The following is a 20,025-nucleotide window of genomic DNA, read 5'->3' as shown; positions in this document are numbered from 1 at the left end:
TAGTGGCCTGAGTGCCCAGGATTTAGTAGAGGACAACACAGACAGTCTCTGCCTCTGTGGTGTCTAATGAGGGAGACAAACAACAGCAAAGAGTAATGTGTAGTAACAGCAATATGTTGAATGCTGAAGAGTGCTATGGCAAAAATTGCAGCAGGGAGAGGGAACATGGACAAACAAGTTGGGGAGTAAAACCATAATTTTAAATTGCATGGTCAGGGAAGGGTGCATGGAGAAGGTACTATTCAGGACAATGGCACATGGATATCTGGGGAAGAGCCTGGGACATGCAGATCAAAGGCTGCCAGGCAGGAGCACACAAGCTATGTTATAGGAACAAGGCCAGTGTGACTGGAGGAGAGAGAGCAGTGCAGAGTGGGAGGAGCTAGTGGGTGCAGATTGTGTGGTCACTGTGAGAACTGTGACTTTCACTCTGAGGGACATGGGCAGCCATTGGAGGGCTGTGAATAGAGAAGTGACCAGATCTGACTTGCATTTTAACAGGAGCACACTGACTACTGACATGGGGAAAGCCTACTGGGGGGTTCGAAGCAGAAGCAGGGAGAGGGGTAGGAGGGTAGAACAGTGGTCCAGGGGGAGACGATGGACCAGGGTGATAGTAGTGGAGGGAGTAAGAAGTAGTCAGATGCAAGGTACATTTTGAAGGCATATCCAACAAGATTTGTTGACAGTTTGATGTGGATTTTGAAAGAAGACAAGAGTTAAGAATAACTTAGGGTTTGGTCCTGAACAACGAGTAGGATGAAGTTAACATAATTGGATTGGAGAAAATTAGGGTTAGTAGACATCAAACGGAGGCTAAGTAAGCAGGTGGACTTATGAACCTAGAGTTTAGATGAGAAGTTTGGGTTGGAGAAGCAAAATGTAAGTTGACAACATATAAATAGCATTTATTTTATTTTATTTTACTTTATTTTAATTCAATTTGCCAACATATAGCATAACACTCATTGCTCATCTCATCGTACACCCTCCTTAATGAAAAATATGGAGTGTTTCACAAATTTGCGTGTCATCCTTACACAGGGGCCATGCTAATCTCCTCTGTATTGTTCTAATTTTAGTACATGTGCTGCCGAAGAGAGCACTATATGTGGCATTTAAAGCCATGCAGTGGGGACACCTGGGTGGCTCAGCAGTTGAACATCTGCCTTTGACTCAGGGTGTGATCCTGGGGTCCGGGATCGAGTCCCACATCCGGCTCCTGCATGGAGCCTGCTTCTCCCTCTGCCTGTGTCTCTGCCTCTCTCTCTCTCTCTGTCTCTCATGAATAAATAAATAACATCTTAAAAAAAAATAAAGGCATGCAGTGGATGAGATAACAAAGTAAATAAGTCTAGAAGCAGATGAGAAAAAGTCTTTGGTTAGATCTGAAAGCTAGGGGAGGTGAGGGGGATCCAGCCAGGACCAAGGAGGAGGGGCCAGTGGGATGGGCAGTACACCTGGAGAGTCTAGTGTCCTGGTCCCTAGAAACCTCCAAAGAAGTCAATAATTACAGCATGTTAATGTGTCTTTTAAACACAGGTAGAATTTTAATTCCAATATTTGACCTTATAGTCAATCAGCTTCAATATATAAAACCACAAACAAAATATATGGGGTAACATTTCTAAAAAGACATTTTAGAAAGAAGTTATAGTTCCTAAGAGATTAATTGCAAAACCACTGTGCCTAATACTCCCATCTCTCAGAATACAGCACACGCAGATCCCCGCAGTATGTGGGGGACGAGTGCAAATGCACCGCACCCTCTTTAGAAGGTCAGCAGTAACGCCCTTTTGTCTCCACAAGCTAGTGAGGGTAAGAGCCACAGGCGGGGGCCAGACGACCAGGAAACCACCACCAGGTGATGATGGTTAATGGCTTCACTTATACATAACTTTTTTTCTTAAAGATTTTACTTATTCATCCCCAAGACCCACAGAGAGGGGCAGAGACACAGGCAGAGGGAGAAGCAGGCCCCCGCGGGACTCGATCCCTGGACCTGGGGAGCACGGCCGGACCCCAAGGCGGACGCCCAACCACTGAGGCACCCAGGCGCCCCCCATACATGACTTTTTATGTAACAAGCGTCTCTAGAAGCCATTGTACTACCTCAAAGGAGTGACTCACTGAATTTGGACTGATGCGAAGTCGATCTTCCTGCATCCCCCTGGGACAAGGAGGACAACCTTGTGTCCACGTGGATGGCCGCTTCCTATCTCTGTGATGAGCATCAGCTCTCGCCACAAATCTCACTTCACCAGGAAGACTTCCTTGTATGATGACCTCGACTCACCCACTGTACTTCATTTCCCTGCAGCACATTGACCACACTATAAATTAGATTTCTGGTTTCTTTACGTATTAACATATGTATTATTTTACAGATATTAATGAGTGGAGGTACATACTGAGCATCTCTCTCCATTAGCACTGTAAGCACCGTAAGAACAGAGACCTTGTTTGTGGTTTTCTTGCTGTTTCTCCAGCACTGAGGCTAGGACCTGCCATAGGGGCGGTCCAGACGTATTTGCCACATCAATAAACGAATGAATGAAAGCAATGGCCATTAACTCTCATTTACCATGAAAATTGGCTACAGCAAATTCCTCTGGTTCTCTCATTCCCCGGCCCCACTAATGACTTGGAATTCCTAAAGGCCCTTAGAGCATCTCGAACTGTCCAAATGGGAAAAGGTAAAGCCTTAGAGGCAGGCCTTCCTTTGCTGTGAGGCGCATGCCCTACCTCTGCTGGATCTCCAGCCCCTGGACCCTTTTGTGCAATAGGTGTACAATAGGTGTACAAGCTCCTCGAAGTGTGGCCACGGACACCCGGACGTTTCTGTTGTTATGCTGATCTCGTTATCCTGAAAAAGAACAGCGGAAATCCAATGTTGCTTTAACAAAGATTACAGCAAAGGGAAATAGTGGCATTCACAGAATCATTCTCCACTGGAAGGCTAAACCTTCAGAATAATGTAAATCCACTGTACAATGCGGCATGAATGAATTCATCTATGGTTCTGTAATCTGCATACATCTGTCCCTCCCTTAAAGCAGAATGTACTTTAATTAAAGCCCTAACACTCTGATTAAAGATGATAATCCTTTTGCACTGTGAACTTGTGATAAGTATGTTCAATTTGTATCCATTTAAAAGACCGTTGCTGCCTTTTGACCCAAGCTTGCTTGCATGGCTGTCTGTGAAACCTAATATTTATCTAAGATTAAGTTCTGCTTAAATCCTCTTCTCTGTCTTTAGCTGTTTGCAGCACTCACAGTGTGGGTTTTTTTGTTTTTTTTGTGGTTTTTTTTTGGGGGGGGGTAAAGGAAGAAACCAGTGTTATTTCTTTTGACAGATGCTGGTAACTTTGGGGATATAGTCGATCTTCATAATATTATTTTATTACAATTCAATGAAAAGGAGCAGAATCTTGATTTTAATTCAATTTTATATTCTTCTGCTGGTCCCAGCCATGAAGGATAGTGGGCTCTGGGAACTGCACAGAGATCACTGATAAAGTAGATATTACAGCGATTAAAGATTACATCTGGTCTAGAGCTGGAGCATTTCTTAACTGCAAAATGGAGAAAAACAGGGTTTTAAAATATTATTACACAAAGTATGAGGCAACCAATTGCAGTTCTCTTCACCCTCCCAAGAGACAAACTGTGGCTCAGAGAGGTTCAATAACTTTCCCAATTCTCCCAGTTAACAAGCAGCTGAGCTGGGATTGGAACCCAGCTCTGATTCGAGACCCTTTTGCTCCACACTCTGCTACGTCATCCCAGCAGCTCCCCATGGATACACAAGGTTCATAGTCTGTTCAGAACAGCAACGACAACAAAAATGCAAATTTCCCTATTTTAAAGGCTGTGAGCAGATAGCTGTTCTACTTTGCCAAGAAAATCAGTCAGTGTATCCAGGAAATTAGGCATCAGTGGCAGGTAAATCATTTATTACTTTTACAAAAACTAGATTTTTAAAAATTGCTTCTGTGTTAGTTTTTACATACTTTTAATCAATTTGAGCCTCTATAGTTTTATTTAATTTATTCTAGTTCTCCTCTCCTACCCTCTATCCAACTCTCCCCCCTCCCACCATACCAATACATTCGCGTATAAGGGGATCATTTAGGGTCAATGACTCAACCATTTGCCTGGTTGGTATTGCTTGTGACCTGTTTTGCCCTCACTGTGACCCCAGTGAGTATTCCTGGGTGTCCCTCCTGGAGTCTCCCACCCGCAGCACATCAGGTACCATCCTCTACCCATCCTGATGCCTCTGTAGTTGGGGTCCAGCATCCAGCAGACACTCAAATACTCAAGGCTGCAGGTGGACCTCTTGGAGATGACAGCATGGTCCTCACACTGACAAGATGATGGGAAGCACATAAGCTGAGGGTGTGGACTTGGGACACGCCTCTGAGATCCAACTTGCTCCCATCTAGAGGGTGAAATGAGGCAACCTGCCTAAGGAAACCACTAGACAGAGAAAAACAGATGGACGAGAACCGAGATTTCCTGTCTCCTGATCTTCACTCTCTCCACTATTCCATAAGGTGAAAAGAATAACATTTATCTATTAACAGGTTACTTATATTCTTTTTTTTTTTTGAATAGGTATTAGCAGCAGCTTTCTTTTTTAAAAAATATTTTATTTATTTATTCATGAGAGACACACAGAGAGAGAGGCAGAGACACAGGCAGGGGGAGAGGAAGGCTCCTTGTGGGACTCAGGTTCCCTGATGTGGGACTGGATCCTGGATCCCGGGATCACGGCCTGAGCCGAAGGCAGTTAGATGCTCAACCCCTGAGCCACCCAGGCGTCCCAGCAGCAGCTTTCAATAAACGATGAATGTTTAATGTAATTTAAGCAAAAGTAAAGAGAATTGAGGCATATATTTAAGGAAGTAGGTGAGCAGTTCTCAGTATGAAAGAGGCCACAAGGGAATACAGTACTAAATCTAAATACTTAGATTTAGATCTGAGTTTCCTGGAGGCCAAGTTGAAAATGGAAAGACGTCTGGGTTATATAGCACTCATCATCTAATAAAAGAAATATTCAAGGTTTATCATAAAAGCTTCATCCAAACATTAAGCTTGAGTGAAGTTGTCAGCTATATTATAAGAGATAGTGTCTTCAATAAACACTTTTATAAGTGATATGTGGCAATTCTTGATAGAATTCATTCTAAGTCTTGGTTCTGTCTAAAATCAGCATTTCTTTGGGAACCTAAAGCACTAGGGTTCAGATATGTTGTTGTAACTTGATCTGACTCAGGATAAAGTTTAAAGTCTTAAAAGCAAATGTGCTCAAATATCAATGTGAAAATAATTTACTGGTAAGGTTTTCTTTTTTAATGATATAAATCTATATTTTATTTTATTTATTTTTTTAAGGACAATGATGACCGTTTTTAATGATTCTTGTTCAAAACATTGCTGATCCCCTCATGTTTGCTCCTCCAGATTGAAGGAAACTTTGTCTCTAGAGATATCTGTAACTTACAGAACTTTTATGAAATGTTGTTTTGTAAACAAATTAAAATATTTATCTTTTCTCCCTACCTGTAACCCTCCAGAGTCCAGAAACTCTCAGTGAGTATTCTTTCTTTTATAGCAATTGTAAATCATCTGCGTAGATTGGGTGGGAATCTGTATTGTAACCAGATACCATTGGAAGGATTGGTGTGTATTATTTCTTTTTTTTTTTTCTTTTCTAATGTAGACTCACTGCCCTCTCTCACCCTCATCCTTCATTGTCTAGGCCTAAGAATCTGTATTATTAACAAGCACTGGGGGCACCTGGGTGGCTCAGTTGGTTAAACCTCTTACTCTTGGTTTCAGCTCAGGTCATGATCTCAGGGTCATGAGATTGGCCCCTGTGTCGGGCTCTGCACTCAGCATGGAGTCTGCTTGAGATTTTCTGCCTCTGCCTCTCCCTCACCCTCTCCCTCTGCCCCTCCTCCTGCTCACACTCAATTTCTCTCTCTAAAATAAGTAAATTAACAAAATCTTTAAAAATACAAAAAACAAAAAATAAGCTCTGGTTCTGATCCAGGTGGCCAGTGGGGCACATTTGAAGAAATACCAATCTAGAAGAAAATTATTCCTATGTTCCTTAGCTTTGATCCGCCTCTTTGAATATAAATTTTCCCCACTTGGTTTTGATTAGCAGCCAATAGCCTGAAATTGATGTTTCAGGGAAGACAGAGGAAATGCATAGGCTCTGGGTTGTTGAGCCTCCTATGCTTTGTATTCCAGGCATACACGAAGTAAAGATGGGGTCTGCTTAATGAACTCAAAGCTTGAGGAGTGAAGGGGGCCATGAAAAAGGTTGAGGGTAAGTGAAAGAAGAGCAGTCATAAGGGCCAGCCTGGAAACTCCAAAGCTGATCTTTGCTGCTTTGCTATTTTCCAAGGCCCAGTCCTGCCTGGCTTCTGCAGTGCACAGAGGCAATCTGTGCCTCACCTCGCTGTCTCTGCCTATGGTTTATGCAAAGCCCCTCCGAGAAGTCCATTCTGAATCAGAGAGGTAGGGCTAAAGTGGGGGGGTCCACTGGGGTCTGCGGATTCCTAAGGATTCATGGTGGATTTCAGGGGCCCTGAACTCCCTGAAATCATACATGAATATTTTGTGTGTATGTGTATATGTGTATTTTTGTGAAAAGAGTTTCCAGTTACAACTTTCATCAGATGCTCAAAGGGATTAGAAAGGATCCCAAAGAATGGAGAATCGCTACAAATTCCTGGTGCAGCAGAGCTCCATGTTCACGTTGGTGTGTTCCATCATGCTGCAGCCTCAGGTCAGTTAGCTGACAACCTCCTTGGTGACAGCTAGGTCACCAAGTCTCTCTATATAGGAGCCACTCTCCCTGCCCAATCTGAGGATTATGGTAGCAAAGCTGTCAGCCTTAATTTTGACAAATTGTTTTGGGTAATTAGTCCCTTTTAATTGCTCATGGAAATAGTAATTTTAGGTGACAAGATTATTATATGCTGCTTGTTAATGGGTCCTCCAGGGTCAAGAAAACACCTCTGGGATTGCTATGACCTGTTCTCTTCCATCTTTGGCATTCCCCCTTGAAATCACCAGAAAAGACGTTTAGTAAAGTCAGTTCCCACTCTGTGAAAGGTACAGAGCACGAGTTTCCTTTTATCCATTTGCCAAGTGAAGGATTAGAGGAGGACTTTCAACTTTTCCCTGCTACTCACTGCCAGCCGATGCCAGGCTTCACAGACTAGCTGATCATTAACTCGAAGGGCTGAGGAAGTTTCTGGCCCTTCTCTTTGCTTATTTACCCATTCAACCAAGTTGCTTTACAAGCGAGTGAGTTTTAAATAAATAGAGTCCTAGGTGATAAAATATTTGGCTCTCAGCTCAAGTTGAGTATTTTCATTGCTTTTCACTTCACTGAACAGGAGGGTCGGTCTGACCAGTAGGTCAGGGCAGATCCAGGTAATGGTTCACCATGTGCCTGCTCAGGGGAGCAGTGGATGGAAGGCAGAGAACTCTTCTTGGCACTTTAGGAGGCTGGGAATTGACTGCCTGTTTACTAACTGTGTCATTCTGGGCCAGTTGTTTGACCTCCTTAAGCCCTCATTTCATCATCTGTCAAAGGGGATAAAAATAATAGCTAGCTCATAGTTCAACCGTAAGGACTAAATGATATCATAAATACCCAGCATATAACACGAACTGAAGCAAACAAAAAAGATAGCATCTATTATCATTACAGTCCATTTCTCCTTCCGAAATCCAGATCTTATTAAGAAGTCTGAATTAGTGGGGAGGTAAAAAAAAACCCACAAATATTACATTCATACCCAACTTATCTCCATGTCTTCCAAGCTTGTTAAGGTAGGCACACCTAATCCATTGTATACTGAAATGTATAACGATCTAAAATGATGCAGATGAAGGGCACCTGGCTGGCTTAGCTGGTGAGCATGCGACTCTTGATCTTGAGGTCATGAGTTCAAGCCCCAAGGTGGGCATAGAGCTTACTTACAAAAAATAAAATGATGCATATGAAGGTAGAAATTACCACATTGCTATCTATTCAAGGCAGTTAACACGGATTTCAGTGTGCATAACCACGTTCCCTGAAATCAAATATTTCTTGTGAAACTGACAATAAAAGAATTTGCAGAGGACCCAATTTTTCTCTCTGGTTTTTCTTGATGGAAAAAACCCAAAGACACTACCTTCATGATGACTTTTCTTTTTTTAAAGATTTTATTTATTTATTCATGAAATACACAGAGGAGAGAGAGAGGCAGAGACACAGGCAGAGGGAGAAGCAGGCTCCATGCAGGGAGCCCGACGTGGGACTCGATCCCGAGACTCCAGGATCACGCCCTGGGCCGAAGGCAGGCACTAAACTGCTGAGCCACCCAGGGATTCCCCAGGGTGACTTTTCAAAACAGTTTCTTTTTTAGAAAAATATGTTTGTTCTTCTCCCCTGGTTTCATATTTATCTTAAAAATTTTATTCCTAGTCTTTAGAAACTAAATTTTAACAAATTTGCTCCTTCACGGAGCTGGTTCTTAGGTTTATGCATTTCATTTCATATTTTCCTGATCAAATTTCATAAGGGTCAGGGATCACACTTATGGGTATTTCCTGATGTCTGCAATCATACCTCTTCTCTATTTACTCTTCAGCAAGGGCTGCAGCAGGCAAACTCAAATATTGCATGACAGAGTAAAATGTCATCTCAAGAGTAATGGCTAGCTCTCCAGTAATACCCTCAAGTAAGAAGCTCCTGCTCTGGCAATAGGATAGAGAGCTGGAGCTTTGTGTGTCTAGGATGGCAAAGATCTCTCCTTTTCTTGTCCTGAACACTAAGCTTCCCCAAGCCTTAAAAAAGGGAAGGGAGAGTGCTTAAAATGATCCCAGCTAACTTATTTAGATAGAGGCTTGCTGGAGTCTCCAGAAATATGAATTATACGGAAGGCTAGAGGGTTCAGCAGTTTGCATCTATGTAACGGAAAATAACACAAAGCACATATGCTATGGAGATTGGAATATTTGTCTGGTTTCTACACAAAAGATAAACCCACTTATTCAGTAGTGATATTACCTGCTCTTCTAGCTCCTGTGATCCACATGACACATCTTGACCAGATCAGCTTGCCCCATGTATTCCGATGGAATGCCAGCAACGGCCTCAGCCTCTAATCTCCAACTTCCCAACAGCAGCTTGGATTTCATGGCCAGATATCAGAACTGTGCAGCCCAATCCTTCCCTGAAAATTTGCAGTTCAGGTTGTAATGTTGAAATCATATATTATTTGTGACATTTTTATATAGTTCTTATCCATGTGCTAAAAGAGTAATAGAGAGTGGTTTTATAAAACCCCTTTCTCTTGAAAAATGAATTTGTTGTAAAGGAATTTAATACTTAACATTAAATTAAATTAAATTAAAATTTCATCTTGGAATAAGTTAGCTAAGTTAGTCTAATAATTAAAATTTTAGAACTCCTGGATTGTAACATTTGGAGTTTCATATGCAGCATTAATTAAGCTCACATCAAAATAGATTAGCCACTTGTAGATACAGTTACCAGTCACTCTGTTTCTGGAACCAATCCAGAAATGTTGGAACATTGTCAGGCACTTACTAGGTGTTGGACAAGTGACAGAAATTGATGATGCACATTTAGAATATCTACAGAAAAGAAAGTGTCAGTGTAAAGTAGGTGTATATGAGAAAGCTGCCCTCCAGGAAATTTGACCATACTTTTCTACCACCTGCATGATTTCAGTGCACCATAGAATAGGATTAGAGGCCTATTTCTGCCTATGTTCATGATTTTATCATGGAACATAACAATTCTAGACCACACATTTATAGTCAGATGCAAAAAAGGATCCTGATTTTTTTCAGAACTCACAAATGACTAAATTGCCTTCTAGCATTTTTCTTGTCTTTTGAGGAAATGTTCTGAGGAGGCTATATTTTTAAATCTCATTTCAATATTCACCCAATAGGCTGAGGAATTAGTAACAAGTGAGTTTAGACTTGAGTTCAAGATGTAAAAATCATCCTTTTGTGTGACTGTGCTCTGGTGGAGTTACTGCCTCCTGGGGGGTTTCTAAAGCCGTGTGCTTGGAAGTTGGGAAGCAGGGGTGGGTGGTGGGTGGAGGATGGCTGACATGCTTGTGTAGTGTGTAATGTTGTGTGCAGATATTTATATGGTTGTGGCTCAAATAAAGTTTAAGTCCAACTATAATAAAGGTTCTTTGCATCCTGAAACCACTGCCACATGAGTGAGGCGCAGGGTGGGGTTCCCTGTTGGTGGTCAACAGGGTCTAGTCTGGTTGAGTCTGAAGGGGCCTGCTTCTGCTTAGAAAATGATCTTATATTTTAATCAGTGACAATAGACAACTCCCTGAGAGGTGCATCCATTTGAGGACTTCTTTTGACAGTAGATATGCTTGAAATATGATTTTTAAGGTACCCCAATAACTGACCATCAAATACACAGATCAGAGCTAAAAGTAATGTAGAATAACACTGCAGTCACTAGTGAGGTTTTCACTTTGTTTCATATCCTTTTTAGACCACGTGGAACATTTCATAATGTTCTCCATAAGACTCTCAGCTCCTGGAAAATCTCCTTTATTTTCCTTTTTATGGGAGAAGAAGAGGTTATGAAAGAGGGAGAAGAATGAAATAATTGTAGTTAATCATCCTCTCAGTTCCTGACTAGGAGTGTGTATGTGCCTGCCCACCTAAGTTTGTAAATGTGTATTTTCCCCACTAGTTATTTCCCATCTCAGAAAATGGTATCAGCCGAACAACCCAGAAACCTATTTTTTAAAAAAATATTTTATTTATTTATTCATGAGAGACACACAGAGACAGGGAGAGACACAGGCAGAGGGAGAAGCAGGCTCCCTGCGGGGAGCCCAATGTGGGACTCGATCCCAGGACCCTGGAATCACAACCTGAGCCAAAGGCAGATGCTCAACCACTGAGCCACGCAGGGGCCCCTCTTTGGTGATTCTGTCTCCTTCCAGTCAATCACCAAATCCTGTTAATTGATTTTCCTAAATATTTCTTCAGTTCCCTTCAAACTAGGGTTACACTAGGAAGATACCAATTTGTTCTAATTCCTATATTATGTTGAGAACATTCATCATTTTTCATGAACTTGGGTTATGACCTCCCAGCTTGGCTTCATTTGAAAGACCATGTCTCCCATCTACCCACAGACTGCCATGGAGTAGTCCTCTGTAGGTAATCTGCTCACCCGTGCCTGCCCTATGTTGGGGTATTGGCTTTCACTTCACTAATTCCACCTTTCCCACTCATTTCATCTTGCCCTCCTTAAGCACTCTGCAAGAATCAGGCTCAAAAAACTCTCTCCTGGTTATTCCTAAGTATGGCTGTTTGTGTACAATTTTTAATATGTTTGTTCCTTTGTTCATTCATTCATTATAAATACATATCCCTCCTTCTTCCCTAAAATAATTAGAGTAGAGACAGGTTATAAGGATAATACAAGCACATCAAAATAGTATAGATTAAAATAAGTGGAAAAAATAGGGAAGTGTGAAGGGAGGGGACATCACTGGCACAGAGCCTGGAGCTGATCCCAAGATGCATAGATGATGCATCCCATACAGTCTATTCTGTATAGAGCCTGGAAGATGGCAGGCCCTAAACTGGCTTTGGGCTAGCTAGCACTGCTCCTTAACGAGAAAAGTTTAGTGTCTCTAAGATAAAATGTGAACTAATAATTAGGAGAAGAACAACTAGTCCCGATTCTAAGAGGTCACAGTGTGTGGTATGGTGAGGAGCAGGGGCCCTGGAGCAGATGGCCTGGGCATGGGAGGTGGGGTGAGTGGTGGTCAGCAGTGGTACACATTAGGATCACCAGGGAAGCCTTTAAAAAACATCATCTGGGGCCCTTCCTCAGGACAACTAAGTACGAATCTCTGGGAATGGGACTGGGAAGCCCTATTTAAAAAATTTCCCCTGATGATTTGCTGCCAAGGTCAATGATTTAGAAGGATGGAGAGTCTGTGAATATGACAGGACATTCCTCCCGGAGAACTTCTACAAATCTTTAGGTGTGTCTCCCCTGGAATAGTTCTATAAAGATCAAGCTCTTTCATTTGAGTCTCAATGTCAGGAACAGTGTGTATACACACACACAGACACAGACACACATATTTTAATTGAAGTATAATTGACAAATAAAACTATATATTTACAGTGTACAGGGTGATATTTGATATACATATACATTGTGAAATGATTAACACAATCAAGTGAATTGACACCATCCACTACCTTCATAGTCCCCCCCCCTTTTTTTTTTTTTACAATAGTCAAGATATGGAAAGAAATCCTAAGTGTTGATCAATGAATGAATAAAGAGAATGTGGCATATGCACACAATAGACTATTATTCACCCATAAAAAGGATGAAATCCTGTCATTTTTAACAACAGGGATAAAACTGGAGGGCATCATGCTAGGTAAAATAAACCAGACAAAGAAAGACAAATACTGCATAGTAATACTTATATGTGGAATAGTTAAACAAAAAGAAGTCAAGCTCCTAGACACAAAGAATAGAATGGTGGCTACCAGGGGCTAGGGTGAGGGAAATACAGATATGTCGGTTAAATTGATCTGAGGATACAAATTTTAGCTACAAGATGAATACACTCTGGGAATCACAGCGTGGTGATTATATTCAATAATGCTTTATTACATACTTGAAATTTGCTATAAGAGTAAACCTTAAGTACCCTTACCACGGAATAAAATTTTTTAAGAGAAATTTTTTATCCCTTCTGAAATGTATGTGTTGAATTTCTGATCCTTAGCGTGGCTGTATTTGGAGATGGGACCTGTAAGAAATTATGAAGGTAAAGGAGATCATAGGGTGGGGCCTTGATTGGCTAGCAGTAGTGTACTTATAAGAAGGGACTCTAGAGAGCTCACTCCAGAATTGTGAGAAAATAGATTTCTGTTGCTTAAGCAACCTAATATTTTGTCAGCTTGAGCTGATTAAGACATGATTTATATGTATATAATTGTACATATATGAATTATATATGTGTGTGTATATATGTAATTTATGTGTATAACTCATTCACTCTTAGAATATACCAGGCACAGTGCAACTGTGTGTGTGTGTGTGTGTGTGTGTAGTATATAATGATATATATACAAAAATAAACACCAACAAAGCCATCATAGATAGATGATAGATGGATAGATATAGATAAAAGCTAATGTATAGCTAACTGCCTGTCAACTTAATCTTGCCCAAATGTTGTTCTTAACCAACCTTTCAGAGTAATATGTGTATATTATTCAATGTAATGTGCTATGTGAATTCATTAACAACCATGAGCAGCTCGTTAGTTCCATGTTTCACTTCTAAGCAATAACAAACTCAGTAATTGACACACTTAACAAATGCTTAGTAAAACTGAATCTTTGGTCCAAAATACACCAAATAACCTCCTGACTTATTTGTATAGAATGTTATTTAGTGCTTTGTACCCTGTAGATCCTTAACAAGGGCTATAAACCATCAAGCTCAGGGATTATAACAAAGTCAGCTTGAATTTTATTTCCATCTCTTAAAAATATAGCTCTTAACATTTGGGACTCATTTTGGAGATTGTTGATAAAATCTATGGGCCCATTCTGCAGGAGAAGGCACATCACACATATATTCCCAAATTTGTATTAAATTTCATGGATCCAGACACTTGCCTCTGGCTGTTCATGGCAGGATACCTCGTGTCCCCCATTCCAGACTTCCTGTAGGTGGCCCTTGCCATATTTCTGTCCTCTCCAGGTTCTGGCAATTGCTCCCCCCTATCCAGCTGTTCCCAGCTCACTATCCTTTCTTGTTCCTACATCCTGACCGCTCCCTTTGTAAATAGTAATTCTTCCAGTACCTCGGTTCCATTGTGCCACCTGATTCCTGGAATACAGCCTCCAAAATATATCTGGGGACCCCAAACCATTTTGAAAAACATGGACTTACAACTCCATTCCACATGAAGATCTTTCAGTTACTTTTTTTTTTTTTTTTTTTTTTTTTTTTTACTGCAAAACAGAAGTTAGTTTTTTTCTTAGCTGGTGGAACACTTTTTAAAAGATAATCTTCTATACAAGGATATTTACTCTTACATGTAAAACTTCTCAAGGAATTACCAGGGCTTATAGCTTGAGAAACATGGTGCTTGACTTATTTTCTTAACTGGCTGCTGGGCATCACATGTATGAAAGAATTGAAAGCTTGAGTAAAAGACAGATAAATGGCCTCTGTTGCTTGCCTCTAAGCTACGGTCTCGTCATCCTGTCATGGAAGGAAATTAAAATTGTCTGACACATATTGAGTTTCATAAAGCCACACTGTTCCTCTACGGGATCCTGTGTGCCTGTAGAAGTCAGTACCACAAGTAGGTTTTTTGAGGATTTGATCTACAATCTTCATTGGGAATTAGAGCTAAGTAAATTCATATTTAGTTATCAGGGTCTCTCTTTGTCCCTTTTAAAAAATAAAAGAACTATATAAATGTTTCTTTCCTCAGTCCTTCAGGACTTTTTCTATCTTCAGAGAATCCAAAAATAATATTCAGTTCCTCCTAAGATGAATAACTGAAATACTTGTAATTTGCAACCTGCTTAATTATTAACTCCTCAACTGTTCTATTTCTGGTTTGCTTTTTTATTCCCCCCAAATAGGTATTGCTCAATCCAGAATCAATTTATAATTTGTTTTTCTAAGCACTGAGCATGACAGTTTTCACTAGCAAACAAAAGCCCACCTTTAAACCACTTTTCCCCCCAAAACTTTAAACTTGATTTAAATATTATTTTTTATAAGTATAAAAATCAAAGAACCTAGAAACCAATATTACATATTTTGTAGAGGATTAGTAAAGAATTAGCCACAAAAGGCAGTAATTTAGGATTGTGCCTATTTTTTCTAAATTTCTTAGAAAAGCTGTTACTCTACAGTAGCTTATAATCATTACCATCATGAAACACTGTAGACATTCCAGAGTTAGAGAAACCATCTGAGTAATGTGATTTTTTCTCCATGCCCTATCAGAATAAGATGAATGAATTATTTAAGATTTAGGTTTTTCTGGGACACCTGGGTGGCTCAGTGGTTGACAGTCTGCCTTGGGCTCAGGGTGTGATCCTGGGGTCCTAGGATTGTGTCCCACATCAGGCTCCCTGCAGGGAAACTGCTTCTCCCTCTCCCTGTCTCTGCCTCTCTCTCTGTCTCTCACAAATAAATAAATAAAATCTTTAAAAAAAGAAAAAAAGATTTAGGTTCTTCTTTTTCATATCACTTTATTTTTCTTCTGAGTTTAAGATCCTTTGCATTTACATGTCTTCCCAACATGGCAAATAACAAAAACTAATGAAGAGGCAAACAAAATGTTAGTTATGTTTTACTTACTCTGGGTAAATAATCAGCAGTGGAAACTAGTCCACTACTTAGATATATTTCCTACACTTCACTGTCCTGCCTTCCTCTTTCTTCCACTGGGCCTCCGGAGAAGTCACCTCTTAGAGAGCTGGTTCCATGATTGATTTAAGGTTGCAACACCATGGATCTACTCTAAGTCAACAAGCAAATGATAGAAAAAAATGTATTTATAAAGAACTTATTTTGTGCAAGTCACAGTGATAGGTGTTGTAGGAGAGCAAAACACAGTAATTTCCTTAAATGACGTATAACCTACTAAGTTTGAGGCACTAAGACAAATGGGTGCATAGTTATAATTCAAAAGATAATCTGATAGACTCCAAAAGAGACATAGAAATAAAAGTGTTTGGGGAGTCAACAGAGGCAATGATCATATGGAGTGGAAAGGATTTGAAAGGGGTTCTTGGACAAGGTGGATATTTGAGACAAGCTTTATTTAAGAGCCACAATTTGAAAGAGTCTTTGGGGAGGGTATTTTCATCAAAAATTAAACCATGAAATAAGACAGAAAGAAAATAATAGGACACGGCTATTCTAGTCATATCCTATTTGGCTGAAAAGGTAACTTTTGTGGGACCCTACAAGTCAGGTTAAGGAGATCAGGCCTTGAGCCTAGGCAAAGGGAGGTGGCTGAGAGGCATAAAGTAGGACCGATGAGGAGTCTGTTGGAGGTAAATGGGAGGAGGGGGAGGAAGGTAGAGATAAGTGCCCATAGCAAGAAACTGCATCTGGGTGTGAATGACCAAGACTTGACCGCTACCTTCCAGAATATCAAGGTTGCGGGGAGGGCAGAGATGGATTAGAGACAAGTTGAAGCTGCCAAAGACATCATTTTCTTGTTAGACTAGTCAGCTCCCCTACTTGTGAAGGTCACTGCCTTCACATTTTCACCTAATAAGTTAAGCAGCTTACATATTTCAGAATAAAAATTCCCTTTTCATGTGAAGATGATGTGTTTCCAAAGTCTTTCTTTTGCTAAAAGGCAAAGGAAAGTTCAAGCATAACAGAGCCAGGAGCAGCAGCTATGGAAGAGAATGGCATCTAAAGGAAGAGATGTCGGCCATGGTCTCAGTATTTGTGCAGATAAAACACTTTCTGGCTTTGTGACTAATAAAAACTTAGCTTTCCCAGAAAGAAAAAAATGTATGAATTCAATGTTAAAATGTAAGGACTCAATGAAATTCTGACACATTGTACAACATGGATAAAAACCTTGAAAACATTATGCTAGGTGGAGTACGCCAGACACAAAAAGGCAAATATTGCATGATTTTTCTTATTTGAGATAGCTAGAGTAGTCAAATTTATAGAGAAAGAAAGTAGAATAGTGGTTACCAAGGGCTGATGGAAAGAAGACAAGGGAGTTATTGTTTAATGGGTACAGTTTCAGTTCGGGATGATGAGAAGGTTCTGGAGACGGATGGTGGTGATGGTTGCACAGAAATGTGAATGTACATAACACCACTGAATTGGATACTCGAAAAAAGGTTACAGTGTCAAATGTTATGGCATGTATATTTTACTACCATTTTTTAAAGAGCAAAGGTCTTAAAAAAAAAAAAAGAGCAAAGGTCTATTTTGTGTTTCTATGATGCCAAATTCCAGTTCACTAATTTTTAGAGAGAAAGTTCACACTCTGATCTGATAGGATCATGCCCGCAGGTTGGCCTTTCTACACGGACCTCTGTTCTATAGGAGAAGTCATGGTCTCTAAGAAGTTTGCAAGGGGAATTAGGAATCAGAGCAAAAGGAGTTGGGTATGGTAGTGGCTACCAGAAGAGAGATTGGCCTAACATTCTTGTCCTCAATGTAGAAATATATCTGCCAAGGAGGTCTGAATCTTTGCATTAGCCAGTCTGAGTACTCTTCCTCAAGATAGTGTAGCCAACCAAGGTTATTTTTCAAAGCACAGTTCATCATAGTCAGAAATGCAGTGAGAAAATATGATGAACACATCAATAGCTATCAGAAAGAATGATTAAATCTAAAATACTCACTAGAGAGAAAAGGAGTGACATCCGGGAATATTTCTACAGGATCAAAGTCTGATTTTAAAGTGAAATTTTCCTGTATCAACCCAATATGCATTGCCCTTGGCATAAATGCTTTGGTGTCTCAGTGACAGTAGAAGACCAATTAATAAGGCTGTTTATCTTTGCAGGTTGACATAGCACATACGGGACTCTGTAGGATTGAAATATGCTACCAAAGAAGGAAAGAACATGATGTGAAGTGGAAGAAGCTGATAAGAAAAAAATGAGAAGAAATGTTGAGAGGGAAGGGAGACTAGCAAGGAAGGAAAGCAGTTGTGAAATAATGTTATGAGAAGGAAGAGGTCTATTAGGGTTCTGCAAGATGGAGAGCTAACATATCCCCAAGGTGCTGGAAACAGCTGCAAAAGCTGTATGAAATAGTTTTAGAAGAGAATTAAAATATGCTTAAAAAAGAAAATTTAAAGTCAGAGTGGTGACCTGAGTGGATACCTGTCTATCTGGAGGCTAGGATTTAAAGTTCATGTAGGCATAAGCCTCATTTTGGGTGAGGCAAGGTGTTGGAACTAAGATCCCCAAAATCTAAGGCCCTCAGATCCAAAAAACACATATTTCCCCAAGTAATCCAAATTCCATGCTTGATCCTTATTCAGACTTGGAGCTTAAATTTATATCATATTCCAGGAAGCCTCACTTAAAAATATAAACAGAAAATTCGGTCAGGAAATTGATGCCCTGGCACTCCTTGCATAAGTAAATGCAAAACCCACACAGGAGAACACAGACACACCTAGGTGGCAAGGGATCCTCACAAAATGACAAGACTTACTGAAGATGAGCCCATGATAAAAAAGTCATAGAATAGCAAGTAACAATTTTTGTGTGAGGTACAGGCAGTGGACACAAGATACGGGAGGATTAGACCCAATAATGTGAGTTACTAGAATGGAACTTAGAAAGTAACAACCAGGGGCACCTGGGTGGCTCAGTGGTTGAGCGTCTGCCTTTGGCTCAGGTCATGATCCTGGGGTCCTGGGGTCGAGTCCCACATTGGGCTCCCCGCAGGGAGCCTACTTCTCCCTCTGCCTGTGTCTCTCCCTCTCTCTGTGTGTCTCTCATGAATAAATAAATAAAATCTTAAAAAAAGTAACCACCAAAGAAAAGATCTTTAACATTATTAAAGCTATCACAGAAGTAATTAAAACACAGGAATGAGAAATGGAAAAAGACAAGGCCACTTTGAATAATGTTGATGCTGCTGCTGCTAATAATAGTACAGTACTGGTCCTTTGCTAGGCCCTTTTCTAAATGTTTTGCAAATATTAACTCATTTAATCCTCACAACAATATTATTGTATTATGAGGTATTAGTACTTTTCCATTTTATAGAAAACGCAGCATGACATCATCACCTCCCAGAAGCCCCTTCTCCTAATATCAACACTGTGGGTTTGGATTTTAACACATGACTTTGTGGGGGGTGAGGGGGTGGGGGAATGGATAGGCACAAATTTTCAGTCTATATTCTAGAGTACAGGGTCTTAACCACTACACCAAACCAAAGAGCAAATTTTATTTCCAAATGAAATTCCAGATTCCAAAAACTTTCAAGATTTCAAAATTACAAAAGTGAAAAAACTTATAAAGAAAACTCAGTGAATGAATTAAACAGCAGATTAAGCACAGGTGAAGAAAGAATAAGTGTAAAACAACTGAAAAAAAAATCTGAAAATATAGCACAGAAAGAAAAAAAAGATGGAAAATATAAAAGCAAGAGTAAGAAATATGAGAATAAAATGAAAAGAACCAACATATTTCTAACAGAAGGTTGTAGTAGGAGAGGGTAGAGAGAACAATAAGTAGGCAATATTTAAAAATGTAATGACAGAAATTTCCAGAATTGGTGAAAGATATGAATGTTCAAGAAGTGCAGTGTAAGTAAAGGTAAATCACGAGGACATTTTTTAGTGAAACTAAGAAAACTAAGAAAATATCAAAAGCAAGCAAAAAAAAAAAAAAAGAGTGGGATTCCCTATAAATAATTAGATTAATAGCACATATCTCAATAGCAGCCATAAATTCTAGAAGATTCTTTATCTGAAAGATAATATCTTCCGAGTCCTGAGGAAAGATTTTTTAACCCTGAGTTTTATACTCAGGTAGAACATCCTTCAAGCACAAGAACAAAATAAAAATCCTACACTTAGATTCTTGCTGAAAGAACTAATTAAAGGATGTAGTTCCAGGGAAAAAATGAACTCAGAAGAATGTGTAGGATACAAGGAGCAATGGTGAGCAAAGAGACTGGAAAACATTGAGAAATCAATTTAGGGAATTAAACAGTGCTAGGTAACATTAAATGGAAAACTGAAATGTGATCAATTGAAGGTCCTCAATGCTCCCATCACCAGGGAGGAGAAGAAAGATATTTGGAACAGTGTTAGAGTTCACTAAGTTACTTGCGTGTATTAAAACATGAGGGCTTTATCAAAAGAATTGAGATTGAATGTTGAATTTTCAAATAATTAGAGGGGGAAAAATA

At 39.9% G+C, this 20,025-nt stretch overlaps 1 protein-coding gene, 1 long non-coding RNA gene and 1 other non-coding gene across 15 annotated transcripts in view; 1 reads left to right on the top strand and 2 right to left on the bottom strand.

Annotated features, from left to right (window-relative positions):
• CCDC148 (coiled-coil domain containing 148) overlaps positions 1 to 20,025 on the bottom strand; it is a 281,532-nt gene that overhangs the window by 14,313 nt on the left and 247,194 nt on the right. For 9 of the 12 annotated variants that reach the window (XR_013371894.1, XR_013371892.1, XR_013371898.1 and 6 more), the window contains one exon: positions 2,131 to 2,866. Coding sequence is in view for 1 of the 12 variants with exons in the window: in XM_077883545.1 (XP_077739671.1) it covers positions 2,705 to 2,866 (162 nt within the window). In the remaining 11 variants the exon portion in view is untranslated. Of the gene's footprint in view, positions 1 to 951; positions 2,867 to 9,087; positions 9,254 to 20,025 lie in introns of those variants that run through there. The other 3 variants (XR_013371891.1, XR_013371895.1, XM_077883545.1) reach the window with 3 other exon arrangements.
• LOC144304995 (U6 spliceosomal RNA) lies at positions 1,000 to 1,106 on the bottom strand. Its single transcript, XR_013372029.1, has one exon. It is a non-coding gene; the product is annotated as a U6 spliceosomal RNA (small nuclear RNA).
• LOC144304912 (uncharacterized) lies at positions 4,258 to 18,595 on the top strand. Of its 2 annotated transcripts, XR_013371902.1 has the most exons (7): positions 4,258 to 4,561; positions 5,585 to 5,600; positions 6,267 to 6,345; positions 6,424 to 6,536; positions 6,673 to 6,807; positions 9,100 to 9,272; positions 17,654 to 18,595. It is a non-coding gene; the product is annotated as an uncharacterized LOC144304912 (long non-coding RNA). The 2 variants fall into 2 exon arrangements; XR_013371903.1 differs by lacking the exon at positions 5,585 to 5,600.

Source organism: Canis aureus, chromosome 34 (assembly GCF_053574225.1).
Source record: "Canis aureus isolate CA01 chromosome 34, VMU_Caureus_v.1.0, whole genome shotgun sequence".
Taxonomy (NCBI): Eukaryota; Metazoa; Chordata; class Mammalia; order Carnivora; family Canidae; genus Canis; species Canis aureus.
This window is presented reverse-complemented; position numbering and strand designations above follow the sequence as displayed.